Source organism: Pteropus medius, unplaced genomic scaffold (assembly GCF_902729225.1).
Source record: "Pteropus medius unplaced genomic scaffold, Ma_sr-lr_union100, whole genome shotgun sequence".
NCBI classification, from domain to species: domain Eukaryota; kingdom Metazoa; phylum Chordata; class Mammalia; order Chiroptera; family Pteropodidae; genus Pteropus; species Pteropus medius.
In genome coordinates this window covers 6,392,269-6,418,868 of record NW_024351543.1, presented here as the reverse complement: position 1 = coordinate 6,418,868, position 26,600 = coordinate 6,392,269, and the positions used below count along the sequence as shown (strand labels likewise).

The 26,600-nt window shown below is 32.0% G+C and overlaps 1 protein-coding gene and 2 pseudogenes across 3 annotated transcripts in view; all 3 read right to left on the bottom strand.

Moving 5' to 3' along the window:
* Window positions 1-26,600, bottom strand: part of STXBP5L (syntaxin binding protein 5L) — a 260,367-nt gene that overhangs the window by 46,610 nt on the left and 187,157 nt on the right. For 2 of the 3 annotated variants that reach the window (XM_039843137.1, XM_039843138.1), the window contains one exon: window positions 21,785-21,877. The exons of the other annotated variant lie outside the window; for it this stretch is intronic. In XM_039843137.1, the coding sequence (XP_039699071.1) occupies window positions 21,785-21,877 (93 nt within the window). The remainder of the gene's footprint in view (window positions 1-21,784; window positions 21,878-26,600) is intronic. 3 annotated transcript variants of the gene reach the window in all.
* LOC120586684 (actin-related protein 2/3 complex subunit 1A-like) lies at window positions 9,832-10,852 on the bottom strand (annotated as a pseudogene).
* On the bottom strand, window positions 23,852-23,970 carry LOC120586832 (uncharacterized; annotated as a pseudogene).

Here is a 26,600-nt window from a genome sequence, read left to right as displayed (position 1 = left end):
ATTACACTATAATGCAGGGGTCCTCAACTCTCAGGCTGCGGACTGGTACTGGTCTGTGGCCTATTAGGAACCGGGCCACACAACAAGAAGTGAGCAGCAGGTGAGGGAGCAAAGCTTCATCTGTATTTGCAGCCACTCGCTCCCCAGCACTAGCATCACTGCTTCAGCTCCACCTAATATCATCAGATATTAGCTTTTCATAGAGGCACCAGTCTCTGATGCCAAAAAGGTTGGGGACTGCTGCTATAATGTATTATAGTATAATGATGGATACATGTCATTATACATATGTTAAAACACCAAGAATGAGCCCTCATGTAAATTGTAGATTTGGAGTGACAATGATGTATTAACACAAGTTCATCGACTGTAAAAAATACACCACTCTGGAGGAGCATATTAATAGGGAGGGAGGCTGTGTTTAGGAAGGCATTGGGAATATGGGAACTGTACTTTTCCCTCAGTTTTTCTGTAAATCTAAAATAGCTTTAAAACATAAAAATGTATGAAAAATATTTTTAAAAGTGCACAGGGAGGTCCCATGTACTCTTCACCCATTTTCCTGTCACTAATGTCTTATATAACTATAGTTCAATAGCAAATCCAAGAAGATGACAGTAGTACAATTAACAAACCTTACTTAAAGTTTTTCAGTTTTAGATGTACTTATTTGTGCATTTGTAGGTGTAGTTCTATGTAATTTTGTCACATGTAGATTTGGGTAGCTATCACTACAATCAAGGTTCAGAACTTTTCATCACAAGGGTCTCTTGTGTTACTCCTTTATAGCCACATTACTCCTTCCCTCACCTGTTCCAACTTTTGACAAACTCTAGTCCTCTATCTCTATAATTTTGTCATTTCAAGATTGCTAAATAAATGGATTCATATAATAATTGACCTTTTAAGATCAACTTTTTTCACTCAGTACAATTCTCTTGAGATCCATACAAGTCATGTATATCAATAGTTTTTTGTGTTTTTAAATCTCTGAATAGTATATCATGGTATAATGTACCACAGTTTGTTTAACCATTCACTCATTGAGGGATCTTTGGGTTGTTTCTAGTTTGGGGCTATCACAATTAAAGCTGCTATGAACTCCATGTATGGATTTGTTTTCACTGAAGATTGGTTTTCATTCTCTAGAATAAGTACCCAGGAGTGGGACTGTTAGATAATATAATTGTATTTTAACTTTATAAGGAAATGCCAAATGTTTTTCTACAGTGGTGTACTATATTGCATTTCCACCAGCAAAGCTTGAGAGTTCTAGTTGATCAGTGTTATCCTCACCATAACCTAGTTTTGTCAGTAGTTTTAATTTTAGCTATTCCAATGGGTATTTAGTGGTATTCCATTGCTTTAATTTTCATTCCTCTGGTGGCTAATGATATTGAATATCTTTGCATGGGTTTATTTGCCATCTGAATATCCTCTTTTGTGAAGAGTCTGTTCAAGTAGTTTGCCCATTTTTTAAAATAATTGTTTTATTTTGGAATAATTTTAGATTTAGAGGAAAGTTGCAAACAAAGATAATACCTAAATTTCCCATATTCTCCTTCCCCGGTTTCACCTTGATATATTACTATTAACTAAACTCTAGACTTCATTTGTATTTGATCATTTAAAAAATATATATTTATTTTTATTGAGGTTAAATTTATATAATATAAAATTAACCATTTCTCAATTGTACAATTCAGTGAAATTTAGTATAGTCGCAATTTCGTGCAACCATCACCAACACCACTATATAGTTCCAAAACATTTTCATCACCACAAAAATAACATTGACCCATTAAGCAGTCACTGCCATTCAAGTCTTCCCTAGCCACTAATGACCACTGATTTGTTTTCTGTTTCTCGACACTTACTTATTCTAGTTATTTCATATAAATGGAATCATATAATATGTGGTCGTTCATGTCTGGCTTCTTTCACTTCATATAATATTTTTGAGATTCATCCATATTATAGCATGTATCAGTACTTTTAAAAAATGTTTTAAGATTGTAAAATATATGTAACAAAATTTACTATCTTAACCATTTAAATTTTTTTTTTTAATTTTCAATTATAGTTGACATTCAACATTTTATATTAGTTTCAGGTATATAGCACAATGGTTAGACATTTATATAATTTATGAACTCTGTATGGATTTTTCAGTGAAGATCAGTTTTCATTCTCTACAAGTCTAGTACCCACTTGGCACTATACATAGTTATAATATTATTGACTATATTCTCTATGCTTTACTTTACATCTGATGACTTTTAACTACCAATTAGCACTTCTTTATCCCTTTAACTTTTTCATCTAGCACCTCAAACTCCCTCCCATCTGATAACCATCAGTTTATTCTCTGTATCTATGAGTCTTTTTCTGTTTTTCCATTGTTTATTTTGTTCTTTAGATTGCACATATAATTGAGATCACATAGTATTTGTCTCTGTCTGACTTATTTCACTTAGCATAATACCCTCTAGGTCAATCTATGTTGTCGCAAATGGTAAGATTTCATTTTTTTTAATGGCTGAGTAATATTCCACATCTTCTTTATTCAATTGTCCACTGGTAGGCACTTAGGTTGCTTACATATATCTTGGCTATTGTAAATAGTGCTGCAGTGAACATAGGGGTACATATCCATCTTAACTATTTTTAAGTATACAGTTCATTGGCATTAAGTACATTCATATTGTTGTGCCACCATCCACACCAGTCATCTCCAGAACTCTTTTCATATTGTAAAAATAAAACTCATTTCCTATTAAACAATAACTCCCCATTTTCCCCTTGCCCAAACCCTGGCAACCACCATTCTACTTTTCTCTATAAATTTGACTACTCTGGTACCTTATATAATTGAAATCATACAATTTTTATCCTTTCGTAACTTGCTTATTTCCCTTAGCATATGTCCTCAAGGTTCATCCATGTTGTTGCATATGTCAGAATTTAAGGCTGAACATATCCCATTGTATGTCTACACCACATTTTGCTTACCCATTCATCCACTGATGGATACCTGGTTTGCTTCTACACTTTACCTATTGTTGACTATGCTGCTATAAATATATTTGTATAATATCTCTTCAAAACTCTGCTTTGTTTTGGGTAGGTACTCATAAGTGAAATTGCTGGATCATATAATAATTCTATTTTTAATTTTTTTAGAAATTGCCAGACTGTTTTCTATGGCATTTTACATTCCCACCAATAATGCACATTCGTTCCCATTTCTCCACATCCTAATCAACACTTGTTATTTTCCATTTTTTGTTTTGTTTTGTTTTGTTTTTGATGGTAGCTATCACCTATTGGGTGTGAAGTGGTACCTCATGGTGGTTTTGATTTGCATTTCTGTAAGGATTAGTGATATTGAACATCTTTTCATGTGCTTATTGGTCATTTGTATATGGTCATGCATTGCTTAAGAATGAGGATACGTTCTGAGAAATGCTTTGTTAGATGATTTCATCACTATGCAAACATCATAGAGTGCACGTACACAAACATAGATGGTGTAGCCTACTACGCATGTAGGGTATATGGTATAGCCTATTGCTCCTAGGCTACAAACCTGTACAGTGTGTTACTGTACTGAATACTGTAGGCAATTGTAACAATGATTTTTATTTAAACATAGAAAAGGTATACTAAAAATATGGTATAAAAAATTATGTTGGTGCATACAAATTAGAGAATAAACAGGAGGGCTGTGGAGCGAGGTGCCCATTGAGGGAAAGTACACACCAGGAAGAAGGAGTGAGGGAAGGAAGAGAAGAGAAGAGAAAGCGAGAACAGAGATTGAAAAAGACCCAGAGAGATAAAGCTTGAGATGAAAAATAAAAGGGGAGGGAGAGGAAGGAGAGAAATAAAGAAGAAGTAGGGGAATGGGAGTGGGATGAAAGATAAAGAGAAATAGAGAGAAGGGAAGTGAATTTGTGTGTAAGAGTGTGTGCGCATGTGTGTGTAGGGGTGGGTGGGGGGCGGCTCTGCAGCTCCCCTCCTCCTCAGCCCACTCCAGTTGCTCCCTTGCTAACCCTGGGTCCCAGCCGTGGGCAGGGCTGGGGCAGGTGGACTGTATGCTGAGCTTCCTCATCTATTTAAAGCACCAAGAGCTCACAGTAAATTCAGCATTGTAGTTGGGTCTAGTCTTTCAACATCGCAAACAAACTTTTGCTGATAATCCATTATAATCTTATGAGACCACTATTGTATATAAGCCTTTGACCATTTTTAAATTGAGTTGTTTGTTGTGGCTCTTTAGGAGTTTTTTTTTTTTAAATATATATATATTCTTGCTAGTAGACCCTTATCAGAAATGATTTACAAATATTATCTCTGTAGCTTGTCATTTCACTTTCTAAACAATGTCCATTGATGTACAAAGTTTTAAATTTTGATGTCTAATTTACCAATTTTTTTTTTTGTTGCTTGTGTTTGTGGTGTCATATCTAAGAATCCATTGCCAAATTCAAGGTCATGAAGAGTTTCCCCTATGTTTTCTTCTAAGAGTTTTAGTTCTTAAAGTTGTCATTGATCCACTTTTTTATATGTGGTATTAGGTAACGATCCATCTTCATTCATTACACATGGATTTCCAATGTATCAGTACCATTTGTTGAAGAAAGCATTTTATTCCTCTGTTGAATTGTCCTGGAAATTTGTTGTAAATCAATTGGTCATAGATGTATGGTTCTGTTTCTGGACTCTCCACTCTATTAATTGGCCTGTATGTTTATCTTAATGTTAGTACCACACTGTTTTGATTACTGTAGCTATATAGGAAGTTTTAAAATTGGTAAGGGTAAGTCTTCCAACTTTCTCTTTTATTTTCTTCTTTCTCAATATTGTTTTTGCTATTGTTGCTTTGGCATTTCTACATGAATATTAAGATAAGCATTTTCATTCTGCAACAAGACTATTGGTATTTTCATAGAAACTGTACTGAATCCGTTAGATTGTTTTGGGTGCTATTGATATTTAATAGCACCTTCTAATCAATGTACAAGTGATGTTTTTGCATTTATTTAGGTCTTTAATTTCTTTTAGCAATCTGTAATTTTCAGTGTACAAGTATTACACCTCCTTGGTTAAATTTATTTCTAGGTATTTTATTCTTTTGGAGACTTGAAATTTTTTAAAAATTTCTTTTTCAAAACTTTCATCATTGATATATAGAAACACAACAGATTTTTGTATGTATCTTTTACCCTGCAACTTTGCTGAATTCATTCATTAGTTCTAGTTGCTCTCTCTCTCTCTCTCTCTCTCTCAATCTCTCTCTCTCTCTCTCGGCCTAATTTCTCTGGCTAGAACTTCCATTACAATATAGAAGTGAAAATGGGTATCCTTGTCTTATTCTCGATCTTAAGGAGAGAAGATTTTAGTCTTCTATCATTGTCTGTGGGTTTTCATGAATGCCCTTTATCTGTTTGAGGAAGTTCCCTCCTAGTCCTAGTTTTCTGAGTGCATTTATCATGAAAGGGTGTTAATTTTGTCAAATGCTTTTGTTGCATCAGTTGAGATAATCATGTTTCCTCCCCGCCCCCCACTTCATTCTATTAGAATGGTTTGTTTTCTTTTGTGGAACCACCCTTGCATTTCTAGGATAAATCCCATTTGGTTATGGTATATAGTCCTTTTAATATGCTGTTGGCTTCTGTTTGCTAGTATTTTGTTGAAGATTTTTGCATTTATATTTATAAGAGATTTGGTCTCTAATTTTCTGTGGTGGTCTTTGTCTAGCTTTAAAATCAGGATAATGCTGGTGTCATAGAATGAGTTAGGAAGTGTTCCCTCCTCTTCTATTTCTTGAAAGAGTTAGAAAAGGATTGATGTTAATTATTTAAATATTTGGTAGAATTCACCAGTGAAGCCATGTCTTCCTGGACTTTTCATTGTCAGGAGGTTTTTCCATACCAATTCAATGTCTTGTTATAGCTACATTCAGATTTTCTTCTTGAGCCAGTTTTGGTAATTCATGTGTTTCTAAGAATTTGCCTGTTTTCATCTATGCTATCTAATTGGGCACACAATTGTTTATAGTATTCTCTTATAATTCTCATTTCTGTAAGGTTGATTGTAATGTCTCCACTTTCATTTCTAATATTTTGCATCTTCTCTCCTTTTAGTCTAGATAAAGCTTTGTTAGTTTGCTAATCTTTTCAAAGAACCAATTTTTGGTTTTGTTTGTTTTTCTATTCTCTATTTTCTGTTCTCGCCAATCTTATTACCTTCTGTTAGGCTTTGGGTTTAATTTGCTCTTCTAGTTTGTCAAAGTGTAAAGTTAGGTTATTGATTCGAGATTTTCTTTTTAATGTAGGCATTTATAGCTATAAATTTCCCTCTGAGCTGTGTCTTTGGTGTAACCTATAAATTTTTTTTTTATTCATTTCAAAGCATCTTGAATTTCCCTGTGGTTTCCTCTTTGACCCTTTGATTGTTTAAAAGTGAGCAGTTTAATTTTTAAATTTTGTGAATTTTCCAGTTTTACTTCTGATTTCTAGTTTCATTCCATTGTGATTAGAGAGAAAACTTTGTATGATTTTAATCTTTTAAAATGTATTGAAATTTGTTTTATGTCCTAAAATATTTTCTATCCTGGAGAATGTTTCATGTGCTCTTGGGAAGAATGTGCATTCTACTGTTGTGTGGAGTGCTCTATATACATCTGTTAAAGATAGTTGGTTTATAGTGTTATTAAAGTCCTCTATTTCTTTTTTGATCTCCCATCTAGATTTTCTACCTATAATTAAAACAGGCTATTGATGTCTCCAACTATTATTGTAGATATGTCTAATATTCCCTTCAATTCTGTCAGTCTCCTTTGTATAATTTGGATTCTACTGGTTAGTGCATATTTGTTTACAGTTGTTGTATCTTCTCACCAAATTGACTTTTATCAATATATAACAGTTTTTTTTTTTTACTTAAAGTCTACTTTGATATTAATATTGCCTCCCATGCTCTTCTGATTACTATTTTCGTGGACTACATTTTTTTACTCTTAATTTCAATCTATTTGTGTATTTTGATCTAAAATGAGTCTCTTGTATGTGAATCATATGTAGTTTTAATTTATTCTTCCAATCTGTTTTTTAATTAGTGAATTTAATTGATTTATATTTAAAGTGATTACTAATAAGAAAGCACTTCTACCATTTTCTATTTGTTTTCTAGAAGTATATCTTTTGTTCCTGAATTGCTCCAATTCTGCCTTCTTTTTTTGACTTTTTCCTAGTATACCTTCATTCTCTTCATATTTCCTTTTCTTTATAGTTTTTAGTTTTTTTCTTAAAGGTTACCCTGGTGATTACAATTTACATCCTAAATTAATAATAATTTATTTTGAATTGATACCAACTTACCTTCAATAGCATACAAAACTTTCCTCCTAACAGTTCCACCACCTCTTATACATTTATTGTCTTAATATTATACATTACATGCCCATTAAGAAGGATTTATGATTATTAACATATTGCATACCCATTGATAAAGATTTGTAATTATTTTGTCTCTTAAGTCATGTAGGAAACAAAAAAGAGGAGTAAGAACAAAAATATAATAGTACTGGTTTTTATATCTACCTAGTAGTCATCTTTACCAGTGTTCTTTATTTCTTTATATGATTTCAGGTTACTGTTTAGAGTCCTTTCATTTCAGCCTGCAGAACTCTCTTAAGTATTTCATGTAGGGAGGGTCTATTAGTGATCAACTAACTCTCTTTGCTTTTGTTTATCTGGAAATGTCTTAATTTCTCTTTCATTTTTTAAGGAACATTTTGTCAAATACAAAATTTTGTCAACAGTTTTATTTTCTTTTAGTGCTTTAAATATGTTATCTCACTGCCTTATGGCCTGTGTATGGTTTCTGATGTAGAATTGGCTATAAATATTAATGAGTCTCCATTACACACAATGAGTCACTTCTTTCTTGTTGCTTTTAAGATCTTCTCTTTGTAGAGTTTAATTGTAATGTGTCCCAGTGTTGATCTCTATGTGTTTTTCATATTTGGAGTTTACTGAATTTCTTGAATGTGTAGACTCACATTTTACCTCAAGTTTGGGAAGTTTTCAGCCATTATTTCTTCAAATATTCATTCTTCCTCTTTTTCTTTTCTCCTTCTGGTTCTCCCATAATATGTTGGTACACTTGATGATGTCTCACAAGTCTCTTAGTTTCTTTTATTTACTTTCATTTTCTTTTGGTCTTCTGAGTCAATAATTTTAATTATTACTGTTTTTAAGTTGGCCAATTTCTTCTACTTGCTCAAAGCTGCTGTCAAACCTCTCTGGTGAATTTTTCATTTTAGCTACCATAATTTTTAGCTCCAGATTTTCTACTTGATTACTTTTTATAATTTCTATATCTTTGCTAATAGTCTCTATTTGCTTATTCATTGTTATCCAAGATTCTTCATTGGTTTTTTCATTTGTGCTTGTTTTAGCTTCATAATTTCTTGATCTTTTTAAAAATTAAAGTTATTTTTTCATCATTCTGAGTATCCTAAAAAGTCTTATTTTTAAAGTCTTTGTTATTCTTTTAATAAAATTAATTTCATCTGGAATAAATTGTAGTAGTTAATATTTTGCTGTCTTTCTTAGCATTAGATTTCTTTACGCAGTCTAGAATTTTTTTCTCTAACTCCTCTTTTTTGTTCTCTACTCTTGAGTATATAGTTTTGTAGTTGCTAACTATTTTCTAGATTCCTAGTCTATAATTTTCAGAGTTCTTGATCAATGATATTACTGGGGATATAAAAGAAATCTAGCTACTGATATAGTAAGTCATAAACCAGACCCAAAAGTTGTTTGAGGGTTTGAAACCTACCAAATGATAGGGGTTGTTGTTTTTTATTTTTTTATTTCTTATGTCAGTTTATAATTAAAGAATGTGGTTTGTAATATTCTACTTTTAAGTATTGAGATTTCCTTCGTGGCTTTAATATAAGTTTAAATTTTGTAAATTTTTCTATGAGCACTTGAAAATAATGTATTTTCAAGATACAAAGTCAAGATATATTAAATAAATCTTCATGTAAATTGTTTCTTTGTTCCTCTGGTGTTTCTTTTATGTCTTCTTGAGTTGTCATTAAGTATGTTAAAATCTCTCACTATTATTGTATTTCTGTTAATTTATTCTTTTATCTATAGTTTTGACATATAATTTATTCCTACATTATTTGGTTTATTAAAATCTGTAAAAGTGTCATTGTGGATAGTACATTTAATCACTATAAATATAAGCACTTTTCTAATTTAATGTACTTTTCCTTGAACTCAACTTTGATATTAACAGCATAATTCCTGTTTTAGTTTTTATAGTACTTGCCTAATATTTCCTACTACTAAGCTTTGAATCACTGCTTTAGATGTTTCTCTTATTGGATTTTGTCTGTGATACTTGCTGAAAGCCTTTTTCTTATCAAAAGTGAATTACTTAATCTTTTGACATGAGAGATATTTCATCTTAATTCTGTCATTTTAAAAATCACATTTAGTATTTTTACTTAATTTCTTGGGAGACTATTTACATACCATTCCCCATCTCCTTAAATTAATGTGACAATTTTCCATAATAAACTGTTTAAAGAGAATTTTTGTTCAAGAATGGAATTAAACAGCAAAACAAACAATTTTAAAAGACTGCTGCTTTAAAAATTCAACATTTTCACCATTATATTAAAACAAAACACAGAAATGATATTTGCATGTGTGTTTTCAGTGTTTCCTTGTGGTTGGCTTTCCTTGTGATCATACAAATGACAGACAGAGCTGTAGTTTGTCATGCTATATCGCAGAGGTTCACTCAGCTTCATATTATTTGAAGGCCCTGGTCAGAAGACTCTAAGGTCTTGAAATCCCAAATTATTGCTTCATCAATTCCTATAGGGCAAAATTTCCAATAATTTTCATTGTCTGCCTCATAAATAGGTACTTGAGTGATACTATTCTGGTGCAGCATCTTCAAGACTTACTGTGGTCCTCAGTTGTGACTCTCTTGTCCATGTTGTGGTAATGTTCCATGACTAAGATATAGGGCTAGATGCTGTATTTTGAAATGTCTGGTTTGGAGACTAAGGTCAAGTAGCCATAATCATCTTAGTTAGAGTCCTGGATAGCAGTCATGACCAGCAGTTAAAACAACACTGTTCTCTGAGACAATAAGATACCTAAAAGTGGCAGGAACTCTGTTTTCAGACTGAAACCTGAACACTGAGGCATCAACAATGGACATGGTGCTCTCATGGCTCCCCCAGGCCAGAGAGGTCCCACTGGCAGAGAAATTGAACTTGGGATACAGTCTCCAGTGCCACCAAACTCTAACATGAGCTAACCAAACTGCATCTTGCTGCCCCATGTCATACTCGTTTGCTTTTCATCCACTTCTTTAATGTGCAGAAACACTCTTTATTGAAGTCACACGATCCTGTTGCCAGCAAAAAATTGTTGAAAACAACTGAAAACCTTTGAATGAATCTGCTTTATAATGTACCTGCTTACCCACTTGTCATTTTCATACTCAGGAAACAAACAGAAATAAATTGGGCTTCACAATCCACAGCAAACTTATTTTCTAGAGGGGACCACTTCCTAAAAGTGGTTGCATGATTAATTATCAACATCACCAGGGTTATATTCCAGACACCACCATTCTGATGCATTCTGCAAAGGATCATGTGATTATGCTTGAGTCTAGTCAATACCTGTGATGTGTCCATCCTGCTCTTGGAGTTCATGAGATTTCACCTATTGGCTCCCATTCTTTTTATAGACGTGAACTTTGCGGTTATTGTGGCTAAGGGCAATCTGAGTATGATGCCTCTTCCAGACATGACAAGTGACTGGCTGAGTATGATGCCTCTTCCAGACGTAACAAGTGACTGGCTCTAGTAAAACTTGCTGCAGGGCTAATATTCTTGATGTTTCCAAAAAGTAGAAAGCTGGGGTCAGGGCAGCCTTGACAGGCTCAGAGTAGACAATTTGAAGACTCTGGTCAGTGAACATGAACAGGATCTGTTCCGTTCTGCCACTTTTATAGTAGATCATTTCTTCTTTTTTGTGCTTTCTGTAGCCACTTTCACTATGCAATCTGTATTTTCTTATTTTCTTTTTTGTATGTATTCTCCTTTGCCTAATTTTTGAAGTTTTAAGGTATTTTAATTTTTTTCCTCTTACTTACCTTGAAGATATATTCTTAATTCTTCTTGAATTATTATCTATGCATAATATCAATTGCTTTCACCTTATGAAAGGTAAAATTAGTATAATTCTCCTTCCTCTACTTGTCTTTGCTCTTAATTCATCACTGGTTAACCACAAAATTTAGTTAGAGAATCATAAATTTTTGTTGGCAACTTTGACCTCCTCTCAATGTTCTATCTCTTAATTTTAAAATTACACTATTATATCTATATTGTTATAGATTTTAAGTTGACATTCTATTTTATAATTATATTTGTCACTGTTTAACTTTAGTTCTATAATTAATTAAATAGTCACTACTTGTCCTTTGACCATGGCCTCTCCTTTTCGTTGGTTGGATAACAGCCTGTAGTAGATTTTTGTTTTTAAGGGCTCATGGGGGCCTATGTTTCATTTATCATCTTCTATGATGGTTATATAACAATATATTCATACAGTTATGTGCCAGCAAGGGTTGAATTTTATGTAAATTTATTTTTAGGTTTTTAATGGAAAAATCTAGTTTATTAGGAAAGAGAAATATATATATTTTTGTTAGAAATGAAAAGAATCTGGCAATTCATAAAAGGCTAATACTTAAGAGTTCTAACTTCTAGAAGTCCAATGTATGAGGTTTTCACTGTTATTACTATTATTTTACTATTACTGTTATACAACTCTAGTTAAGGATCGTTGTACTAAGAAGTTACATTAGTATCCAGTGCTCTCCAACATAATGTCATTTTTCCTTCGTCTTTAGTGAACAGCTCATATACACACTCACTTTATATAGATAAATACCTTCATATAGATAAATGTTATCTATTACTTTGGGCTTAAGATCCTGCCTATACTCCAGCCATACATTTCTAATTGCTCACTGAATGCTTAGCATGGATGTCCCTGTAGCAACTGAAACTCATTTTCTTTTTCCTCTCAAACCAGGTATTCTCAATGAGAGCTAGTCTCAATAGTCTGTAGTCATACCGACTCCCCTATTTCATATGCCTTATCAACCCTCTTCCCTGACTGTTCTCAATCCCGTCAATTGTAAAGTCTCCCATGGTAATTCCTTCTCTCCTCTTGTTCATTTTTATTGTTGTTATCCTACTTCGGGCCCTTATTTGACCTTCTGCAACGGCTTCTTAAATATCTTCCTCCTTCACTAATAGATTATACACTACTGGAAAATATTTTTTTTAAACATGTTACAGGCAACCCAGGGTATAATTTAAACCAATGTTTTATATTGGAAGAATTTATATACATATAGACATTATTCTCTTTCAGAAGCTTTATGCTTTTTTTTCTGGAAAGATGTTCTAAAAATGAAATTATATTAATTACATATTTAGAAATGCAGACTTAATAAAATGTTATTGTGAATCTTTTTAGGCATAAAAAATTCTTTAATAAAATAACAAGGACTTGATTATCTTATCTTTTCCATATATCTGAGTTTTCATAATTCATCTTTGCTTAAAGTATGCATGAAAAACAAAGCCATTAGGAGGGAGATAATTGGAGATTTTGACAGACATTTGTAGAAATTGTTTATTAATATATTTATTAGTAACAATTGTGGCTGACACCCAGATTAGAATTATAACTGATTTCTTTGCTACTTCTAATAAATATATAAGTGGGCTAGAAATCTTCTTTCTCTTTTATTTTTATTTTTCAACATTCTAGGAAAAATTTTATGATTGTGGAAATTACATGAATAAATATCAGAATGCATATTTTTCTAGAAAAAGGTGTTATTTAAATAGTCTTCCTTTGACATTTGTCACAGTACGTGCTATACAAAATGATAGGTGGTTATACGGCTATAAGCTTTGCAATGATATATCCTTGATTTAAATTCAGTTTTGCTACTAGTTGTGTGACTTTAGGCAAATTCAATTTTTTCATAGCCTTAATTTATCTGTGAAGTGAGAACAATGTCTACCTACCTTATCTTAGATAACTTGTACAAATTATATAGCATAGTGTCTGACACATAGTAGAAGGTCAATAAATGGAACTATAATGTTGAGCTTTCCTTTGACATCAGTTACACTAATAAAATTCTGATTAACTTCATAATTTCTTTATTGAACTAATGATAATATTGAACTAATGATAATTTACTATGTCAGTGCTTTGTATTTAAAAAAATACTATAGGTAGATGGGGTAAAGGGGGTTAAATATGTGATAACAGAAAGAAATCTAACTATGGAAGTTGAACACACAGTGTAAATATATATATGCCTTACTGTAAAAAAAAGTAAAAAATAAAAATTAAAAAATACTATATTATCTATTTATCAAATTCATATAAGATTATATGTAATTAGATTTTAAATGTAATATTTAAGTTATTTAGATACAATGAGAAGAGGTATGTTAATATTCTCCATAAATTTTAGGTATTATGTTCTGTGATCTAGGTTCAAATCTTAAATTTACCATTTATTAATGACACACGTGAAACAGTTTTGTAAACTCTAAAGAATAATGCAAAGATTAATTATTTTTGTTATTTCAACCATGACAGTAGCAGGATTTATGGTATGGCTTCTTTAAGTCAGAATAAAGGTAATTTGACTAAATTTCAAAAAAGAAACCATGCTGGAACAAGCAGATAAAAATTCTGAACCAAAAATTATGAAGTCCTATTTAATGAAGCCAAAGCTCCATTCTTTTACATATCAAATTTTTTTAAATTAAATAGCATTAACTCTAAATGATATTAATATAAAATAGGGAAAATAACTCCAGAAAAAATGATGCTCATTTACATGATAACAGTCAAAAGGGCCCATATGAGTGACTATTTAATGTTTAAAAACATTTTCATGATAAAAAGAAAACAAACATTATATACCTTGGTATATAATGATTTATAAAACATAATTTTGTAAAATGATTGTTAACAAACAAAATGTCGAATGCTGCCAACAGAACTGTATGATGATTTTAGAACGCCTTTTTGGAAAGACATCAAGCATTGCCATCTGAGAAACTTGTGTTATTCATGGACTGGTTGGTAAAAATGTTCAGCCAAATGAATATAAGACAACTTAAAATTGTTGGCTTTTGCCTACCGTACCAAGATCAGTCTTAAGATCTGTTGGCAGACTTAACTTTCTTGATCCTTTAACTGAAACAACAGAAAAAGGAAAAAGGTAGCTGTTAATTATATAAAATTAAAGAAAAGTGTGGGGGAACAGTATGTCTTACAGTATAATTATTAAAATCCTGATGAACATTACATTTAGTGAGCATGTATGGAAGCAGAAATATTGTTCAATGTTAGTTCATTGCCATTCAGTAGTAAATATTTAATATGCAAACAGAAACATGAGAAAAGTAATTGTTCTTACAGTAAATATTTAAGTGTATCTTTGCATAGTTTTTTTCACATGTAGTATAAGAAGTGATTTCATATTTAATTTGGAAAGAACCAAAAATTTTAGATAAATCTAATAAGTAAAGAAGTATTGCAATAAATATATTAGGTCATATCATAAATAACAATGATAAGGGTAAAAACATGAACTTTGTCAACAGCTTTTTGAAATAGAAAAAAAAATTCTAGTGTATGTATATGATGTAGTCAAAGAAATGTTACCATGCCTGTGGCAGGTGAAATGATTTCATTATTGAACACTACAATGATAAATTCAGTAGATAAGAAAATCTTGGAAATACAAAATATTTGAAAATGAATTTAATTATATTATTATAAACCAAGCTATCAGAAAATGTTCGAATAAACCAAGAAAACTCCTGCAATTTATGGAAAAGCATTCATTATTTATCTGTTAATAAAAGTTTTACATTGGATATCTCCAAATATTTAACTAGAATGTACGTTATCGTATTAATGCATTAGGGGAAATTATGTTAGAAATCATTATCAATTACTACCTTAAGACTCTAATGGATGATACCAATTAATTTATACTTTCTGGGTGATAATTTTTACAACTAGGAAAGTTATTTTAAAATAAAGATGCTGGATGATATAGTAGAAAGAATACTCAATTTAAAATCAGAAAATGTGGCTCACAAATTTATGAATTGTTACCACCTATATGTTTAGCTTTGAAAAAAATCATTTCATCAATTTGCATTTTAGTTTTCTTATCTGTTAACATTCTTGATTCTATCTGTTTCATTTGGAATATGATTGGAATACATTTTATAATAGGTTTATAGAATCTAAATATAATATAAACGTAAATGTATTTTTTTGTGTTGATAAAATATTATTTGTATTTTGATTTTTTTACCTTAAAAATTAAGTGTTTCATTCTTAATTCACAAGTCAGATCAAAATAGGTGGCAAACTGGATTTTAACCTGTGGGCTGCAGTTTGCTAACTACAATATGCCATGCTAAACTACTTATAAAAATAAACTAAGTATTATTATTCTAATAAAAATAATAGCAGGTGGTTATCATTTTGAAAAGACATTAAGAAATAATGCCATTAAGATTAGGGAAGATCAATAAATTAAATTTTAGTAATTTGGGTTTAGAATTAGCACAAACAAAAAGATGTTATTTATATCAAAATATGGCAAACTATAGAAATATATGTAATACTTATGCTTTATAAGAGGTTGCAACTAAAGTATATATCTATATCTATATTTTAAATTTTAATGAGTTTATTTGAGCCAAACCGATGATATATGCCAGGGAGCAAGATTTCAAATGTTTCTGCAAATAAAGTATATTTTAAAATATACTTTATTTTATATTTTATATTGATTCATAGTTTAGATGGATTGAGAAAGCGGGATATTTTCTATTTAATCTTTCATTTAATTTTTTAAATAGGAACTAATTATAATGTAAAGATTTGTTTTATGATTTATCTTAATTTTCCTATTTTGTTTTTAAATAAGGTACTTCAACATACCTATATAATATTTCAAAAATGGATTTCAAAGAGTTTTTAAAAAGAGAGCAACAGTCTCTGCCTATTGATCAAAAGGCAGATGCATACAACAGGACAATGACTACAAAGTCAGATGCCTTTCATGCCCCACTATTTTAATGGAGAATTCATCTCCTATAGTTTAGTATCTAACTTATTCTGGTTCTCAAAACTGCTCCACTTTGGAGAATCCCCACCCCCTCTACTTTACCACCTACCTTTTTGGCTTCCTGTACATGACTTCCTATCTAAAAACTGAGGCCCCTTCACAAATATCATCTTAAATTATGTAACTGGGGGAGGGAAAGGGAATGGAATGATTAGTTAATGGAACTAATTAGGGATCTTCTTTAATAAGAATGTTAATAACAGTCCTCTGTTATTTATGCCCAGAATGATCCTCCTCATCCCTCGTCCAACTAATAAACTCCTACTCTTCAGAACAGCTTAAAAATCACCTACTTATTGAAGGCAGCTTTAAACTTAAGGCTTCATCTGGTGCTATTATCTTAACATAGCACTTTGTGCACATCTCCTTGATAATACTTAACCCGTTTTATTATACTCGATTCTTTTTGGTCTGCGTACTACTCACTAACATCTTGAAACTTGAGTTCTCCAAAGATAGGAACTGTATTCCCAATACCTAATGAAGTATTGGCATAGAGTAGATGTACACTAAGTGATTCCCTAATGAATGTTGAAAAATAACAGCAAAGTCAGAAGGTAGGGGGGAGAGTTTACTCTGAAGAGGGCTATGCAAATTGAGAAAGTATGTGTAAGTGTTAGAGGAGTATGTTATACGTTAAAATTTGAGAAATTTGGGTTGGAAGATGTATGGGGTAAGAGGAAGCAAGAGAAGTCTTGGAAATACATAAAATGAAAACAGTACATATTACACACATTAACCTTTGCAGTGTGCCTCTGGGAATGCAGCTTTCTGAATTTCTTAATTTTTACCATTATCTAAGCTAAACCATGTGCACCATTATTATTTGATGTTGTTGGTCAAAGGGGAGAAAATGGGAAACAGACTTCTTACTACACACTGGCTTGGCATGCTGCACAGAGAAGAGAGATGGAGAGTCCTGGCTCAAAGGAATTTTAGAGGTCATCTAGTCAAATACCCTCTCAATGCAAGTATTTCTCCTACAACATTCTTGGCATCTTTGAATAGTTCCATGACAGAAATCTTCAAAGGTATTTTTAAAAAATCCAATTTGGGGTTTGCTATATTGCTACAGAATTTCCTTCTTTTGAGCTCAAACTTTCCTTTATCATTTACTACTTTGCTCCAGTTCTAACCTCTGGAGGAATAAGGAGTAACTGATTCATGTTCTCACATGCCAGATCATAAAGTAACTGAAGAGACTTAGGGGCCATCTCCAGATATTCTCAGTAGAGCAGCAGAAATGTGTATTTTAAAAAGTGTTGCAGGTGATACTGATGCCAAGAGGTTGGCAGATCACATTTTGAGAAATAATGTTTTATGATTTTATAACCATTAACCAACCTATGGGACTTTAACTTAGGACCCTTCCACAAAAAAATACTTTCTGAGATGCATCTTAGATTTTCCATACAAGAGATGCCATATTGTCCTTAGTTGTTAAATTAGATACCAATATACAGATATAGATAACACTTTGCTGAGCTTCTTAAGGTATTATGATTAGTTATATATATTCTTTAACAGGTACTTTTCTATTAACAATTTTATATCATATCTATCTTTAATTTTCCATTTTCTGATGAGGAATAGATAGTGGTAGTTATGATAGGAATGTCCCTATTAGAAAATGCTAGATGCCTGTTTCCCCCTCTGTAAAGCACCGCAAAGACTTTTGCTTTTCTCCAAGGCAGGTTTCCATGTATTTGATGAAGTAAAGCCCAATGATCAAGAACACAAGTAAGCTGGAATCAAATTGTGACTCAGCTATTTACCAACTGAGTGACTCTGGTGTAGTAGTTACTTATTTCAGGAAGACTGTTTTTCTTCCTCTGTAAAATAGAGGATGATAATAGCCCTTACTTCATAGGGATCTTGTCAGCATTATTTAAGGGAACATGTGTAAATTACTTAGCGTGGTGTGATATATAAGAACCATTCAATATTAGCTATTATTTTCATTATTGAACTTAGTTGGCAAGAAAAGATTGTCATTCTATGGTATTATATTTCAGGAATGACTTATCCGGGCAACATGTCCTACTTAAAATCTAATGTGTAGAATTAAACACAGCATACTTGATAAGGCCTCTAATTGTACGTAGTACTATATACAATTTATTTGCTGTGCACAATAGTACTTCCTAAGTGACCACTCTCTTTTCAAGAATAACATCACACACTTGATTCATAATGGACTTATTCTCTATGAAAACTTCTAAGTCATGTTGTACATCCTCACATAGAAAAACTACCTGTCTTGGCTAATAGACAGTAACACAGCCAACTGTACTGTAGGTAATCCAGCTGCAGGGCAAGGAATATAGCTGTAGCAAGTGTTTGATTTCTTATGATTCTAATCCTGTTAGATTCTGGGCAAACTGCCAGAAAATTCTTGTTACTTTAACATGTCATGGCATACATTTCTGAAAGAAAAAATAATTCATAACTATACACTAAAAAATGTGAATTTTATTTTATATAAATATATATCAATAAATTTGAGTTTAAACAAACAAAAAGGTCAAAGGAAAGCATCCCCACAGACAGGGTTAATCACTTACCTAATCACATCTATCACCTTTTGACTTACCTAGAAATTGTTAGATAGGATGGCATAAGAGACCAAAGATGCTGCAAATGAGTGAAAGGATTGGCTGATGGCAAAATACATCTTAATATTTACCTATAAATTCAGGCCTAAAAGTCACATGATGGCCAAGCCCTACAACAGCATCAGATTTATAAACCTTAGCAAGACTATTCTCAACTCCTAGATTTTCCTCCTCCCAAATTCAAGTTCAGTTACAGTAATGAGGCAGGATAGGCTGGTGGCTTACCATAGTTTATGCCAGAATAAGGTCATATGCTCAGCCCTATCTTTGATCTTCAGCCCTAAATATGAAAAAAACTTTAGGCATTAAAACAATGTTTTGCCTTGTGGGCTTCATGTATCTTTTTGGTATCATCTTCAATCAGCTGTACATTCATATGCCCTTTTCCTAACTCTTAATTCAATTCAAAACCAATAGATAGATAGTACAGCCTGGCTCATCAGAGGGATTTTTGTATTGGCTTCAAATAAGTCTCAGTCAGATCCTTGGTTTCACATTTGAATCAGAATTTTAGAAACAGTGAACCCTGAATCAGTCTGAATATGGTTACTGTTTTAATGAGAAATAACATAAAGAGCTAGGGTAGAAGTTACCAATTCAAACTTCTGATTAGTGTTTCTTGATTAGAAACAACTGGATTGACTTTCTGGTTCCCAATGAAGGGTTTCTATTTTATTATGAATAAGCTATCACTAATATTTAGAAATTTAAAATGATTAAGGAGACCAGGTTCAATCTCTTTAGGCCATGGATGTTCAACACTGCTTTTTATAATAACTATTACTATATATTATTGACTATCTGGACACTAGCACACAGTTAAAGGTAAGAAACTTGGCTAAAGTTATAACGGTAGAAAGTGGCAGAGTAAGGTCAAATATCTGACTCCAAAGCTATGCCCTTTCCATTAAGCAATATAGAAGATGCCATCTGCGTAGCCTAGATATCTTCTGTAAAATAAATCTAACATTAAATTAAAAAATAAATTTATCTATCTATAGATTAATTAATCGGTCAAAATATAGTAATGAATTTCATTTGCCTCTATCTTCCCCAAGCCAGAAACTAAGATAGGACAAAAACACCTGGTATGTATATAGGCAAAGTTACACACACACACACACACACACACACAATTTTGGGGTCACCATGACAGGTGGAGCCCTGAAAAGGCTATATGACTCTAATTGTGTTGTTATATTCCCTTTTATGTTCTTCAGAAGTGGCTAAGATATAATCAGGCAAAGAGCTATCTTTATCAGAATTTTCCCCAACATAAAAATGTTTATTATGACTCTATTATTCTTGCTACCACAAAATATGTATTATATTTCTATCTAGATGTTAATGAATCAGTGAGTTTTTCTTAGTGTCATATGAACAAGTGTTAAATAATTGTGAATCTTTACTTCTGTTCTTGTTTATCTTGAATTATAAACTCCCAGAGAGAAGTAGGCTCTTCCACAGACTTTTTAAAAAGTGAAAACAGGTCAAATAATTTAGGGTCAGAGGACCTTAAAGTCTGAAGAACTGAGTTGATTCAGACTAAGCCATTTTACTAGTAGGGGTAACCTTGGATGTTATAGAATTTTTTTCTTAGCCATAATTTCTCCATCCATATAAAATGAGAACAATACCAATTTTATAGTTTGCTCTAGATCAAATAATACAAATGAAAAAATAGCTTGTTTGCTTTAAAGTACTATACCAACGTTGATTACAATTTTTAGCAAACAAGGCCTAATAAATTCAAAATGTGATAATCTGTTGATTTTATGAACTATAAAAACTAAAAATTATTTTCAAAACCAATTTTTCATGGAATTTAAATGGTAAACTGTGTTTCCGGTATTTTATGCAAAGTATATCTATTTTGAATTTCTTTGTTAAAACATTGTCTCTTCGTGACTCAGCAGCTTCTCACTTTCTCACTGCTTTCAATTGTGATTATTTTTTGTAATTCTCATATTTATTTTTCTCATTTTATTAATGAAAACCAGGAAAAAGCACAGGCTTTACAACCAAATGTAACTAAGTTGGAATTCCAGCTCTACTTACTTAAATACTCTGGGCTTCAGTTTTCTCCTCAGAAAAAGGCATATCATAGGGGTGTTGTATTACATAAGAAAAAAGGAAACTACTGTCTGGAAAATTATTGATCGCAATTATCTTTAGGTTTCTTAGTTACTTTATTTGGGGTATAGAACCTTGGCAATTCGGGTTTCTTAAAGTTGCCGATCTGGTTATAACCATTTTGTAATGGTTTCCTATATTAAAGAAGCTGCATAATCAATGTTGGCTTCTGATTTGGTCCCTATGAGCAGCATCGAATATTCAATGAGTGCATAAAATTTAGATATAGGACCTTCCTTTCTGCACACTATTTTTGAGAGAGAATATTGCCCCTTTGAGGCATTTCTTTGGTGGAGTTTCCATGATCATTACAGTTATTTCTGATCATAGAAAATATTTAATTGTATTTTGAAGAATTATGGAGAATTTTTACAAAACTACATTATTTTCTTTTTGGCTCTTAAATTTTCCCTGAATTCTCTGTTGGTCTCTCTAGTTTTTCTTATAGGCCTGATAAAATTATTCAGGTTTAGAGTAGAAAAATAACACTGTCAAAATTCTATGGAACATTTCAAAACCTTTCGCAAAAGCCTTAGGAATCCCTGCTCTGTATCTCATGAAGTCAGCATCTATGGTTTTAGCCATTGCTTCAGGAAATTTTTATTCATTCACCATGAGGGACCTGTGTTTTCAGCACAACAGATAGGAATAAAGTTTTGAGACAAATTGTGAAGTCTGAAAACTTGTGGAGATATAAATAACTTGTTCATAAAAGAAATTTTCACTTTCACCTGGCAAGTGATGTACTTGATTCCTCTGTCTCACAGCTGGAATTTCATTCCTACAAAAGCCTGGTGTTGCCTCAGGAATTCTGGTAGCAAGTCCTAAAGGAAAGGAATAATAATAAAAAAAAAACTATTGGCATATAATTTCTTAGCCAAATGAACCAGAATTTTTACCTTAGAGGCGAATTTCATGATAACTACTTGGAAAGATTTCTATTCTATGCCTTTATCTGTGTATTTTGGTACTGCCCCAACAGAAGACTGTTTAGAGGGAAGAGGCTTTCTTCTTTGGAGGCTGTAGTAGAGTTCTAGGCACATAGAATCATTAAGAAGGAGCATTCAGACTAGGCTATAAGACCTAGTTGTAATCCAAATTTGAGAACAGAACTGGTTACTTCTTTGTTAGTATTTTGTGACATTCACCTCTATATTTTAATAAAGGCATCTTTAGTAAAGATATCTAAATAAATATATTTTAATAAAAAAATATTTCTATCACCCTAGCCTTCACTTAAACTTAATAGTATAATAAATCTATTGTATATTTTGGAAAGTGAGAATCATGAGGATGGATAGCTGTATAAGTAGCAGCAGTATTAGGATCTAATGCTATCCTAGTAAAAGATGTTCATTTGAGCAAATGATTTTTAAAGGCATAACTTAAAGGAGGACAAATTAGAAAAATGCACACCTTGTGGGTAGACATAACCCTACAGCTGAAGGCTTGGTTAGTTTTCAGCTCTTTATCCAAAGAAAAATGTGCTATTTCCTTTAAGGGAATGTATTTCTGTGCCAGAAACTAGTAGAGCTAGGGCTGAATATTAGCTCCTGCTCACCCGCTTTGGAGGTATATTTATGTAGTACACAAATTGCATAAACTTACCTGGTAAGCAAAAAAGGGTTACAAAGCTTTAAGAAAAAAACAATTTGTAAAATTATTAATTTAATGTTGGTTTCTGTAGATAGTTCCATTTGGCATGGAGTACATTTATTTTGTTCAGTAGTTTCTCAGTAGATAGCATAATATCTAACTGTAGATACTGAAAATCATTTATTGAATAGTTCGATAAATGAATAAATAACGAAATGATTATATTGTCCTGGAAGCTGAGAAGATCAGCATTCTGTTTGGCTCATTGGGATTCTTTCAGCTCCCCATTCCTACTCTATTCTCTCTCATTATCCTCAAGGAAATATTTAATAGTCCGAAATTTCACTCTATTTTACTTTTAGTCTATTGGGCTAAAAGGGGGTCTGAGATCCATATAGAAAATCAGAGTTATAAAATAATTACTGGTCTCCAGCTTCTGTGATTCCAACCTCTCTTAATCAGAGATATTTGTATCAATGTTTTAATCTATTTTTAGCAGACTTTAAATGGATGAGTGTCTGAGATCCCAAAATAGATCCTGAGAGATGAAGTAACTACTGAAATAATATTTTAAAAAGTTTCACAGGACCACAGTTCTCAAGTGGTACAGAAACCAGAAACATTAGCATCTCCCAGGAACTTGCTAGAAAAGCAAAATCTCAGGCCCCACTCTAGACTTCATTAAAATTTTTCTGGCACTCAACAGTCTGTTTTCACAAACTCTTCACATGACTCTGATACAGGCTTAAGTTTGAGAACCACTGCACTAAGAAAAAGAAGGCAAGAATAGTATTGGATCTTAAATACTATATATGCATGAAAAGGGGAGCTACACCCATATACAAACATAACTGCCATTATTAGTCAAACCTAATTAACTGTTTCTGAGTGTTTAAATCAAGGAGACTTGTTAGGAGGCATAGCTGCATTCCTTTTACAGAAGTGAGAATGTATTACAAATATTCTAGTTTTCCTTAATTATGTATATTGATCCTGTCATTCATGAGTTATCTAAATATTTTAATTGTTTATATTTTCATTTTTTCTACCTCTAGAGTTAATAAGCTTCATGAGTTTTGTAAACTGCTGTTACAGTCTTTTTTTTTTTTTTTTTTTTTTTTTTTAGGTGAGGCAACCTTTGGTTGACCTCACAGATTGCAAAGACCTTGTCAGCTTACGATACCTTATTTTTTTATTTTTTATGCCGACAGCACCTGGTCTTCCTAGGTGGTCTCCCATCCAAGTACTAACCAGGCCTGACCCTGCTTAGCTTCTGAGATCAGACGGGATAGGACTTGTTCAGGGTCGCATGGCCGTAGACTTGTTATGGTCTTAAACTTGCTTTTTTCATAGTTACATTTCAGTTTTATGAGACTGGGCTAAAAAGTCCATACTTACCCTAACTATACCGTTCCTGATAATCTAGATTGAATACAGCAATTCCTATAACAATAACAAGAGATCGCAGAATGTTGTTCTAGGTATTTGTGTTGCTGGAAATAATATTGGGCACATTCTCCTCTACGGGCTTTAAAAGACCCCTTAACACACAACTATTTTTTTCTTTTTCATGGGAAATGAATGGAATAAGCAAAAACTGATTCTTTCCAATATTCTTAAGATAAACTCTGTTGACACTTTCCCCAGAAAAATAAATTTCACATTTTTTAACAAATATAAATATGATTTAAAAAGCTGTTAAAAGAATCTCCCATTCCTCAATTATGATTATTTATAATTTAAAGAGCTAGTAAAGACCTACCCAGCAAATCAGTCTCAAGTAAGCCACTGAATTTTATCACAATCATTTCTGTCTCAAGTAACATAATACAAAAATAGTCAAAACCTTCCTTCTTTGAAGCACTGTACTTGATTGTATGCAAAATCCTCTGAGTCTGCTTTGCCAAAAAAAAAAAGTCGTAGTGTTTCCAGAACTGCTCAACACTAATAAAAAGAAAAATCATAGGCAGAGGACGAAAAGAATGTCTACTAAAAACCAACAGCAATCATCAAAATTATGAAATATTGAAAGACTTATCCTGGAGATTGGGAACAGGGAAAAGATGCCTGCTAATACCACATCTGTTCAATATTGTATTAGAGGTCCTAGCTAATTTCTCTTTTAGAAAGAAGAAATGGAACTGTCATTTTTAACAAGGGTCATAATTGGACACATAGATAATCCAAAAGAATTTATAAATTATTGGAATTAAATTATCAAGTTTTCTGGATATAAGCTCAATATATTAAAATATATATATTTTATATTCTAGCCACAAACAATAAGAAAAAGAAATTTAAAATTTCACAATATAAAAAAATTAAATACAAAGAAAAGAAATCTAATGAAAGATGTGCACACCTTACAAAGAAAACTAAAAATATTACTGAAAGTAAAGAAGACACAGAAAAAGAGAGATATCAAATGAAAAATTCAATATTGGTGAATATGCTAATTATGCCCAATTGATCTATAGATCCAATGAAATTGCATTCACTATCCAAGCATATTTATTTGTGTGCAAACAGTTAAATTGTTTCTAAAGTTATATGGAAATACAAAAGACCTAGAATAGCTAGGTTTTGAAAAAGAACCACAGAAACAAAATTGGAGAACCTACACTATCAGTCATACTATAAAGTTACAGCAATTAAAACTATGGAAATGGATAAACAATAGATAAACATGCCAAAGAAATAGAACATAAAGTCTAGAAACAAACATACACAGTAAAGTACACTAATTTGTGGCAAAAGTACCAATTACAGTGCAGCGGAGGAAATGATAGTTTTCCCATAAATGGGGTTCATCAACTGGATACCTAAATGGAAGGACACTTGACACCTTCTTCACATTACATATATTCCAAATGGAACTTGAACTTAAACGTAAAAGGTAAAACTATAAGACTTTTAGAAGATAATATAGAAAAATAGCTTCATGATCTTGGAATGGAAAGATATTTTTTTAAAACAAGACAAAAAGCACTAACAAAAGAAAATATTGATATATTAGCATTAAAAATCTTTTAAAGACCACCTTTAAGAGAGTAAAAGGCAAGTCACAGAATAGGGAAAGATATTTTGCACTATATACATCTAAGAAACAACTTCTATGTATGTTTCTGTCTACATATATACACAGAATTCCTATATATTAAAAAGAGAAAGTTGACAACACAATTATAATCAGTAAAAGATTCGATACCTTATAAAAGAATGTTAAAAGTAGTCAATGAACATAAAAGAAGCTCATCAAAATCATTAGACACCAGGGATATGCAATTTAATTCCACAATGAGCACTACATACACCCTAGAATAACTAAAATCGAAAAAAATTAAACATTGACAATGTGGAACAAATAACATTCATACACTGCTAGTGGATGTAAAATTGGTACAACCATTTTAGAAAACTTGGAAGGATTTACTGAAGCTGAACATATGCATATATGTATATGCATAAGTACCATATGACCCCAAAATTCCCCTCCCAGATACATGTATAACATAAATTAGTTTATATTTGCATTACAAATTATTTATGATTAGCCATAATGGCTTTACTTATAATAGCCCCAAACTGAAAACCACCTAAATGTTCAACAAAAATAAACTACATAAATAAATCGAGATTACACAAGCAATAAAAATCACTCAGCACCATAGATGAATATTATATACATGATTTTGAGCAAAATAAGCAAGAAAAGAAGTAAATACTTCATGACTATATTTATATGTGTCCAAAACTGACAGAACTAATCCATGGTGATAAAAGTCAAAACAGTAGGGACCTTTGTGGGGGTCTGTGGTTGAGAGGGGTATGAGGGAGTTTTCTAAGGTTCTAGTGACAGTCCATATCTTGATTTAGGTGTTGTTTTCACGGTGTATTCATTACTGGAAACTAGTTTAGCTGAACTCTTAAGATTTATGCACTTTGAGGTTT